The sequence below is a fragment of the Neopelma chrysocephalum genome, unplaced genomic scaffold (assembly GCF_003984885.1).
Source record: "Neopelma chrysocephalum unplaced genomic scaffold, ASM398488v2 Primary Assembly neopelma1_121, whole genome shotgun sequence".
Lineage (NCBI taxonomy): Eukaryota > Metazoa > Chordata > Aves > Passeriformes > Pipridae > Neopelma > Neopelma chrysocephalum.
The window spans coordinates 2,141,599-2,151,969 of record NW_020897783.1 but is presented as its reverse complement, the minus strand read 5'-3'; the positions used below and the strand labels follow the sequence as shown (position 1 = coordinate 2,151,969).

Sequence of the window (10,371 nt, the reverse complement as noted above, 5' to 3'; positions counted from 1 at the left end):
TTGGAGGGGCAAATGGCACTTCACGGCAGTGAGACAGGACGCACTGGAGATGCCGCAGGAACGCTCGCAGCTCCACCCTACAAAGCAGGTGGAAGTCCAGCTTTTGGCTTTTCGATGTATATAAATTGGAAAACGAGATCCTTTTGATAACACATAAAAGCCTTTGTTGCAGCAAACAACTTGGAAAAGAAAGTTCTGCTGGAACCTATGGGAAATTAATAAGTTTTTGGAGTTTGGGAATTATTTGAGACTTAAAGTCTCCTTTGTAGCAGAGACACTTGTGAGATAATGGTAATTCTTTGAAAATGTTGGTACTTCTTTTAACTAATGCAGGGACAACAGGAAAAAAAGAAAAAAAAAGACCAGCTGTAGCACTGGAAGCAGGAATATGTATCCATAAGGGAGAATATAGGGATGGTGCTTGGGTGTTCAGGAATGGGATCAGGAGAGTTAAGGCACAGCTGGAGCTGAATGTGGCAAAGGCTGTGAATAATAGTAATAGCTCCTAGAGGTGTGTTGATTACAAAAGGAGGACTTAAGCAAATGTACACCCCCCACCCCCAATCCATCAGACAGGAGATCCAGTGGTAACCCACATGGAAAAGGCTGACAGGGTTTCTTTGACATTAGACAATTTTTTTTGCCTTAGTTTCTGCTGGCAGTCACTCTTCCCACATCTCTCAAGTCCCAGAACATCAGGGTGGGGAAAAAAAGTACCTTCCCTTGTAGGAGAAGACAAAGTTCAAAACCATCTGAGAAACCTGAACATAGATAAGTCCTTGAGACATGATGAGATGCATCCCAGGATTCCGAGGGAAATGGCAAGCCTGGGTCCTAAAGCACTCCCCCCTGTATTTGAACAGTCATGGCAGTCAGGCAAAGCCTCCAGCGACTGGAGAATAGGGAATATCCCACCTGGCCAGAATATTTGGGAGGAGATATTGTACTGCATAATATACATTATATACAGTGCTCTGCTTCCCATGGTCCGTGTTCAGCAGAAGTTTACAAACCTCGACGAGGTCTGCAGAATGAACAATCTGGGCGTGTTCTGAGACAGAAGACACACTTTTTTTCCCAATCCAAATGAATACTACAAACCAATTTAATGAAGATGTTGCAGCAAGTTTTAATTGAAACACAGAACAAAAAGCTGGAACAAAGCTTTCTGAACAACTTTATTGACTAATCTCAAGTCATCACTCATTCTTCTTCCAGATAAAGAATTTACATCACTGCTTCACTGACTCCACTTATTGCATGAAAAAAAGATAAATCCAACAAATCAAAAATCCAAACCAAAAAATTAAGCAGCAGTCTTTCCTCTGAAGTTCTTAAATCTCAGATATATTTAGTAAAGTAGTTAAGAAGCAAAATGTGGGATGCTGGAATATGGAAGTGAGTGTTTCCAAGGAGGAACATTATTCCCTTAAGTTGTGGGTATCTTTTTGGAGCTAAAAAATTTAATTTTTCTATTTTTTTAAATTGCTAGCAACTTGAAGATAAAAAAATATAACAATAAAAATAAATGCACTTGATCTGATAGAGGACTTTGTTTAAATTATGTCTACCTTTGGAAATTGTAAAGTTTTGTATAATTACCATTAGTAAAAAGAATTTAGGTGTATCAAATATAAAAATGAACTTTATAATATTCTTTTAAAAATTGTATTTTAGCTAATAAATCTCTCTCTATATATATACATACACATACTCCTTTTCCCAAAAATGAAAGAAAGACTAGACTGGGAGATGTCAACAAATATGGAATGAGAAATTTCATTCATTTGTAGACACACACTGCACTTACAGGTAACTCTGGGAAGCATAGTAAAAGAATTCTTCAACTCAAAACATGCTTGTTCTGAACAAAATACATACTTAAAATTTTCAGTGAGAAAAGGACCTTTGTGACTCATCAGTGGCACAACTGTTTCAAAGACTCAGAGAATTAGGTACACATAAATCAGAAAACACAAACACACACACAGACAAAATGCTTTGGCAGGACAGAGACATATTTTCCTGACTATTTGGCAACAGTTAGAAAGCACCAAAACCACATTGAATATGTATTGTTCTAGATTTAAACCAAACACATACTACAATTTGCTGTTGTAATCTGAACTATCACAGTTTATCATCAGTGGATTAATATGCTTATATTTTGCTTGAATATTAACATAGACAGCATAATTGTGGATGTTTTTTATTACTATCCTGTGAAATATACTGCCCTCTTTCATGAGCTCTTCAACCTTCTTGTCTGTTGACATAATTGTTTTCTTTTCTCCTGTATAATCTGGATCTTCTGGATATAACTCATCTCCTGGGGGTGGAAAAAAAAAGTTTTAGTTATAGATGGTCAACTTTATTTTTCAGCTTTTTCACTGAGTGACACTGGCAATTTTTTAAATATTTATCAGGACATGAAACTCACTGGAAATGTATTTTGCAATGCAAAAGTAAATTGCCTGTAAACATCTTCAGATTTAAAATTAGAGACATAAATTTCCAGAAGCATCTATCAGTGAAACTGCAGTGCACATTTGAGGTGTTGACTTAAATGTTCCAGAGCTCCTGATAGTATTAATATGCTATAATTGCAGCCTGGGGAGATAGGAGTTTATATAACAGGTGGAGAACAGGACAAATGCTTTTTCAAGTGTACTTAGAACAGAAGCTTTGTTTTGCTGATGAAAACAGTGTTTTGCCAATGAAAACAGTGTTTTGCCATATCAAGGCAAACTACTTTTGTGCAAGACTCCTAATAGACCCCAAATACAGAAATCCTAGAGGTCTATTGTGACAAAAAAAAAAGAGAAAGCCTAGTGAAAAGCAATCAGAAAAAGCAGAAAATAATAAATAGTACATGCAGCTTCTCTTAACGCTGCTTGTACATGATTATGAAATGAGAGAGACTTAAGTAGGAGAGAAGGCAGGAGGAAGGTGACAATGTCTGTTTTTAGTGCAGTGCCCTGTCACTGCAGTTGTGAGGACTGATAATGCAGCTGTGCTTGAGTCCCTTGTCCTTACAAAGACAAATGGATAACTGAAGTAAACTAGAATTCCCACAGAAAAGGACTAAACAGGAGGAGTTCTTAATACATCCTTCAGATTAAAAAAAGCCGAAATGCTAGAATTTCTTCATAAATAAACATTATGACAATGGTGAGATGATGACATTATAAGTAAGAAACAAGTGTGCTGTCTGTGACCCCCTGGCTCGTCTCTGACAGCAGCCACTGTCACAACTGGAGCAAACAAGGAACCACACGGTACAAACACAACTTACAAGAGTATTTTCCTCACGGATGGTTTATGTCATGTGGCTTGAGATGCTGTATATTTAAGAGAACCTCCAGGTGTTCCCTTACCTGGCAGCAGCTGGATGGAGCCGTCGGAAGCAGTCAGCGTCACCGGCATCCAGTGCTCACAGCCCTCCAGAGCTCGCTCAGAGCTGAACTTGTGTAACTCACTGAGGGAAGAGAAGTTGCAGAGCCTACAAAATTCATAGAACTGCGGCGGAGGAAACCATACTTCTTGAGACTTAAAGCGTTCAATGGCTTCTGGAGGTGATGACCACTGTAAGATGAAAACAAGCCTTGAAACAATAGTTTCATCGGCAGATAGAAAGTCTGAGTAACCTGAAAAATCATTAGCAAGGAAGCCTTTACAGAAAAAGAGCTTGCAGCATCTTCTAAACACAAAAAGCCAGTGTATAAACTATACCAAAATAACAATAAAGAAATTTTGAAAATTGAAAAATGTAAGCCATCTATAAAAGTTACTCCTTTCTTTCCAATATAAATAAGTTTTTATTTTACACCTAGACATGCTAGGTTTAGAAACCAACATTTGTTTTAGGGAACTGACTAAAAGTCTACTGAAACCAACAGAAAACATTAAACTCAGCACCACCAGAGGTTGCTACTGATGCTTTGAGATTTAAAAGTACCTCTAAACATCTGCTTCTTACATGCATTGTTTTCAGAGCATGAACACCCAGCTATTCAAGCTTATTCTGCATGTTTAAACTATTGATGATCTTGATTTCATCTCACATGGTGAATTTGGTAATATAAATGTGTGCATAAGCATTTGCAGAGCATTTATGCTGTTATTAGCAAAATTATAACAAATACAAACTCTTTTGAAGATGAGATCTCAGGTACTTTTGAATTTCTGTAGAAAATCTGTTAAAAAATTACATATCGCAGCATCAGTGATACCAAAATTGTTAGGTAAGCTTTTACAGAACTGTCTGGTTTCTCATCTACTTCTAACTTCCTATCAAACTTTTCAGAATTCTAGAAAAACTTAAGGACCCTAATGTAACTGACCATAAAAGAGGTTTCTTTGTAAAGTTTGTTACTTTTGTTCACTTAATTAAAAAAAAAAGGTAAAAAACCCCAAGCTTCAAAATTTTTAACAGACTATTTCAGCAAGTTTGTATATTACTTAAAATATTCCAACTAACTCTGGAAAACAGAAATTACTAGCATCTCTTGCAGCCCTGGAGTATACCTGTACATCCCACATGGATCTCTCCCAGCATACTGTGTTAAGGGCATGTGAGAACCCTTCCCTGCTCTGCACGAATGAACGTGTAAAAAGTGATACTTGTCATCCGCCTTTGAAAGAGACAGTAATTCAATGTGAAAGTGATGTGACGGGACACGGATCCTGTGCCATAACACGTCAGGTAAAACGACCTTCACAGAACGCCCTCTCCCAGCAGCTGCTCCAGCCGCACCTCTGGTGAGGGGGCAGTGGCAGCTCCAGGGGTGCAGGGGAGAGGGTCCCCTCCCTTCCCCTTCCCCACGTCTTAAGGGCGCGTTATCAGGATGGTTTTGATGGACTGTTCGATCTGTCCTGTGAGGAGCCTTGAGGGAGCTGGGGGGGCTCAGCCTGGAGAAAAGGAGGCTCAAGGGGGACCTCCTCGCTCTCTGCAACTCCCCGACAGGAGAGGGGAGCGGGGCCAGGTGGGGGGCGGGCTCTGTTCCCAGGGAACTGGAAGCAATAGGACAACAGTCTTAAGCTGCGCCAGGGGAAGTTTGGGGTGGCCATTAGGAGAAATTTCTTCACAGAAAGGGTGATTAAATATTGGAATGAGCTGCCCAGGGAGAGGCGGAGTCGCCGTCCCTGGAGGTGTTCAGGCAGATCAGATGTAGCACTTATTGCCAAGGTCTAGCTGACACGACGGCGTTCGGTCAAAGGTTGGACTCGATCTCAGAGATCTTTTCCAGCCTTAACTGGCTCTGTGATTCTGGGGGCAGGAGCGCCCGTGCCCATCGGAACTACCGCCCGGCCGGTCCGTGCGGCATCCCAGGCATCCGGACCGTGCAAGCATCCCAGGCATCCCCATCCCCGCGGCGCGGGGGACCCTCTTACCAGCACGGCCGTCACCTCCTGGTCGTCCTGCGAGGCGTGGGGCGGCCGCTCCTCCAGGCAGCACAGGTAGAACGCCGTGTCATAGCGGCGGCCGCCGCGGCCCACGGGCGTCAGCCAGTTGCTCCACTCGTGCAGCGCCCAGATGTTGGGGGCGCAGCCCAGGTCCCGGCACAGCTGCAGGAAGCAGGACGGGTCCTCCTGCACCCGGCGCCGCCACCGCCCGAGCTCGGCGGCGGGCGGCAGGCGCTCGGCGGGCAGCGGCGGGGCCGGCCCGCGGCCCGGCACCAGCAGCAGGATCCCCGCCTCCTCGAAGGTCTCCCGGAGAGCGCAGATGCGGAAGGCGACTTCCCCCGGCAGCGGCGAGCCCAGGCGCTCCCGGTCGGTGGCGAACAGCGGGGCGCGGACCCCGCCGGGCGGCGGCGGCTTCACGGCGCCCAGCCCGCAGCGCGGCGCGGCGGGCAGCACCGCCAGCCACTCGGCCGAGAAATCCGCCGCCTCCACCAGCCCGCCCGGGAACACGTGCGCGCCGGGCATGAAGCCGCTGCGGGAGCTCCGCTGCAGCAGCAGCAGCTCGTAGTCGAAGGGGCCGAGCGGGCAGCGCGGCGGGCGGCCCGGAGAGCCCGCCGCCAGCAGCAGCGTGGCCGCCTCCCGCCAGTGCCGCAGCCGCGGGTTCATCTTGGCCGGGCCGAGGGCGCGGGGGCGGCCGGGCGGCACCGCCGCCTGCGCTCCCGGAGGAGCCACTGCAGCCGCGGGAGCGGGGCGGGACCGCGCGGAGGGAGGGATGGAGGAGGCGGGCCGGCGGCCGGGATGCCTCAGCCCACATCAGCCCTAAGCCGGTAAGTAGCGTGTGTCCTCAGAGGGCGAAAGCTTAAGGAAACGCAGGGGGGTTAAGGCAGAACGGCCGAGAGGAACGAGGCGGTATCGATGGCTTTCGGTTCGCTTGGGAAATACGGCTGGGGATACCTCGCGCTTCCTGAGTGTATTGACAGCGCGACGACGCGTAAATGCTGAGCTTCCTCGGAGCCCGGAGTCTTCCCGAGTACCGCTGGAGGGGCTGTAGCTGCAGCCCCACGAGTCAGCCCCGGGTCAGAAACCAAGGACTCGGATTTGTAATCGTAATACCGCTGCTGACCCGCCAGCTGGCCTCGCAGAAATCTCCTTATCTCAATTCCATAGCAAGCCATGCTGATAACAAAAGTCATTTTAGGTCTGTAATTAAACGTAGCATGCGCTAAGTTGTTTGAATATGTTCTAGTAGGCTTCAAGGGGGAGGAGTGTGTAGAGTTTTAGTTAATGATTATACAGAGGTCTTCTGTTTTGAGGTTTTTAAGTACCTTGTTACCTGAAAAAAACCCATTTATTCAGGCAAGATAGCAAAGCCAGGAAAAAGTCCTTTGAACCTTCAGGAAATATTTTATTTTTGTTAATTTAACATTTTTTTCTTAATTTGTAAGGAGTTTAAGCAGAAGAAAGCTGATGACACAGGTTGAGAAATGTAAGAATGGTGTTTGCATGTAACATGGAGAATCCTCCTCCTGTCCATAATCCTTCTCTTGCCAGGTTGCGTTTGGCAAATACCCACATACCTGTACATGCTTCTGACAACTTCTCCATTTGATTTTGTATGTGAGCATGTACTTGATGCCTGTGAGATGTGTGTCACCGGAACTGAAAGGATGTTTAGAAGCAACTGAATCAGTGGGATGCTGGAATATGTCAGTTGACAAATCCAAAATTGAACTTGTGTACCCAGGCACAGCTGGGCCATAAGTTCACCCTGCTGCCAGTCTGCTGATGTTGCTAAAACATGTGGCCCGACAATATACAAGCCTGCCCTCCCTCTCCTTCCTGTGTTCATCACCAAATATACAAACAAAACCAATGACATCTTGTAACTTGTGTGTCCCTTTTTCATACTAACTTAATCCTTATTGCTCATCTGTGATTACCGTCTTAGCAATGGAATCACAAGGCCCACTAGTGTGCCTGTTTCCTACTAGAGGGTATTTTGAACCTAAAATCATTATGTTCTACTTGTATTTGTTTGCCTTTTGCATTCCTAGTGTAGTTAACTATTTTACTGTGTTAAGTATACATCTTGTTAGGGATGTGCTTTGCCTAAAAGCTGCTTTACTAGTGAAATATTAATAAACTACTGAGGGTTTTCAAGATTTAGCATCCAATGAGCTTGATGGCTGATCAAAAAGATTTAGGGTCCATTAAGTCTGATCATTTCAGCGTAAAGGCATTTTAAGTAGGAAGTAGTCATGTACCAATAATGAACAGTGTCACTTTCAAATCACCTGTAATACCAGAACATACACAAAACTGTCTTACTATGGCAAAAATGCAATATCTGATAGCCCTGGAATATATCTAGGAAAATCTGGTACTAGAGAATAGCAATGTTAAGTTTCTAAGTGGAATGTTTTTTTTGTGATTTTTTTTTTCTTATCTAGGACAGTCTTAAGGTCTCACAAGTTCTAGTATGCAAAGCAGGAATATCCTGGCAAACAAGTCATAGAATCATAGAATGGTTTGGGTTGGAAGGGACCGTAAAGACCTTCCACCCCCTTGCCCTGGACAGGGACACCTTCCACTAGCCCAGGTTGCTCCAAGCCCCGTCCAACCTGGCCTTGGACACTTCCAGGGATGGGGCAGCCACAGCTTCTCTGGGCAACCTGTGCCAGGGCCTCACCACCTTCACAGCCAGGAATTTCTTCCTAATATCTAATCTAACCTTGCTCTCTGTCAGTTTGAAGCCATTCCCTCTTGTCCTTTCACTCCAGGCCTTTGTCAATAGTGTCTCTCCATCTTCCTTGCAGGTTCCCTTCAGGCACTGGAAGGCTGCAATTAGGTCACCCCAAAGCTTCTCTTCTCCAGGCTGAACAATCCCAATTCTCTAAGCCTTTCCTTGCAGGAGAGGTGCTCCATCCTTCTGATGAATGTGGTGGCCCATTCCTCTGGTTTCATTGGTATCCACTGGTATTAAATCTAGCGGGTCTGATTTCATGGGCATTCGTGCAGGGGAGTGGAAGTGGAATGTGTGGCTGCACGTAGGCTGCTGTTTGCAACCTCAGACACAGAGAGAACACCAGGGCTGTCAGCAGAGCTGCAGTGCTGTGCTTACTGCATTGTTCAGGACTGTGCTCAGCATCTGAAGCAGTCCTTTGGGCTCAAAGATAGCCAAGTGCAAGTTAAGGCAGACATTTTTCCCTACTCCAGTTACTTCAGTACAAATTGTGAATAAATGTCAAATCTAGGAAATGCAGGTTCATGATTATACTACCATTACAAAGACTGACTAAAAAGAAAATAAAAAATACAGCCACCTTCATACAAAATTATATTCCAACAAATAAAGCAGATGAGAAAACTAGGTTACAGATAGTATTAACAACTGGAAATGTTCTATTTGCAACAGACGCATAATGGATTACGTGTCTTATGGAAACGGAAATTATGGTTCTAATTCTGCAGCTTTTAATTACATGAATAGTTTTAACACATGTAATTTCTCGCCAGACTGAGTAGTGATGCCTTATATGAGGAATGATTTGGAGCACTCCCTCTAGGACCCCGAATTCAAATGTGTATTTATAACTCAAGTTACACCTGCAATTAGCATATTAGATTAAGTTGCTAAGGGAGTATCATGTTTGGTGTCTCTGGTAGTCCTCAGTCACTTTATACAGTATAAATAGTTAAATATTTTCTTTTGTCTTTTCTCATTGCCCCCTTTCTTGTTTTTTCCCCCCAAGGTTTATGCTATTTACGTATAGATTCTTCTGGATCGTACAAAGAAATTGCATTTGAATTTTCTTTCCCTAAGACAGTTATAGATGACTGTAAGATCTGATGTTTACTGTTCTTACAAAAGACCCCGTGATTTTTAAAGCCATGTTTTTGGCTATGTAATTCCTTAGTGCTGTGACACATCAAGGGGTTCAACTGTGTATGTTCATTGAACATGTGTGTGAGACAGACCTGAGTGAGTGTAGACTCCAGTGATAATTTAAAGCACAGTGGAAAAATTATCAAAATGACAGACCATATTTATATTATGATTGTGACTTCCATTTCTGTGCGGTTGAATTAGAACTAGCTTTGAGAGGATTTGTTTGTTTGTTTGATTTGGTGGAGATGTTATTATTAAGTACATGATAAACAATGCCAGGCCATACAATGTAAATAAAACATACAACTCAAACAAAGAAAACAAACAAACCAAGCAAAGAACCCACCTGACCCTGTGGAGGCCCAAAAAGTCAATTTCTGTCACTTTGGGAAAACCATAGTAGATATTCTGACAAACTGCTGGAACGGAGCAATAAACATAAGTTGCATTTGCTAACTGGCCTCTGTGGGTGGCAGAATTTCAGAGATGCTGTGATGGAATTTGTGTTTGCTGATGTGGCTTTCAGTCACATTGCTTCCAGCATGAATCCCTTGTGCTTGGCTGGCTGAGGAGATCCACGAGAGCCTTGATGCTGGTTAAATGCCATGTGACTTTTCACCTTTCCACAGGTTTCATCAGTGGTAGCTAATGAAGCTGCATTCCAGCAGAAAGCTGTCAGGATGGATGATGGAATCCAGCCTAGTGGGACTGCCTTTTTCCAGAAAAAAGTCCCTTGTAGTGTGAAACCGAGAGAGAAAAAAGGCTTGTCTTTTGTAAAATTGGTATCAATGTGTATCAAATCAAAATAATTTTACTCTTACTCTGTACTGAGTTAATCAAAGAATGGATGGTCAGTTCCACTCAGGGATATTTTATATTCTTTGTCCCACTGGACATAAGATACTCCCTTTTTATAGAGAAGCTGTAGCTTAACATTGGGGTGCTGTTGGATTTAACAAAAAGCAAACTTTGCTAACATATTTACTACATACATCCATCTCCTTCCTTTTTTTGCCTTTCCATAAACACATGCAGACAATTTTATGTGAAAGACATTCCTTTCTAATCCCACTTTTATT

At 43.7% G+C, this 10,371-nt stretch overlaps 2 protein-coding genes across 2 annotated transcripts in view; one reads left to right on the top strand and one right to left on the bottom strand.

Annotated features, from left to right (window-relative positions):
• Nucleotides 1–1,104: 1,104 nt before the first annotated feature.
• On the bottom strand, nucleotides 1,105–6,084 carry NUDT19 (nudix hydrolase 19). The gene is made up of 3 exons (XM_027697657.1): nucleotides 5,395–6,084; nucleotides 3,378–3,585; nucleotides 1,105–2,329 (listed from the first exon to the last, which is right to left on the bottom strand). The coding sequence occupies exons 1-3, from the start codon at nucleotides 6,067–6,069 to the stop codon at nucleotides 2,103–2,105; spliced, it is 1,110 nt and encodes a 369-aa protein (XP_027553458.1). The 5' UTR covers nucleotides 6,070–6,084; the 3' UTR covers nucleotides 1,105–2,102.
• Nucleotides 6,085–6,147: 63 nt separating this feature from the next.
• Nucleotides 6,148–10,371, top strand: part of ANKRD27 (ankyrin repeat domain 27) — a 54,059-nt gene continuing 49,835 nt past the window's right edge. The window contains exon 1 of the mRNA XM_027697655.1: nucleotides 6,148–6,230. The gene's annotated coding sequence lies outside the window, so the exon portion shown is untranslated. The remainder of the gene's footprint in view (nucleotides 6,231–10,371) is intronic.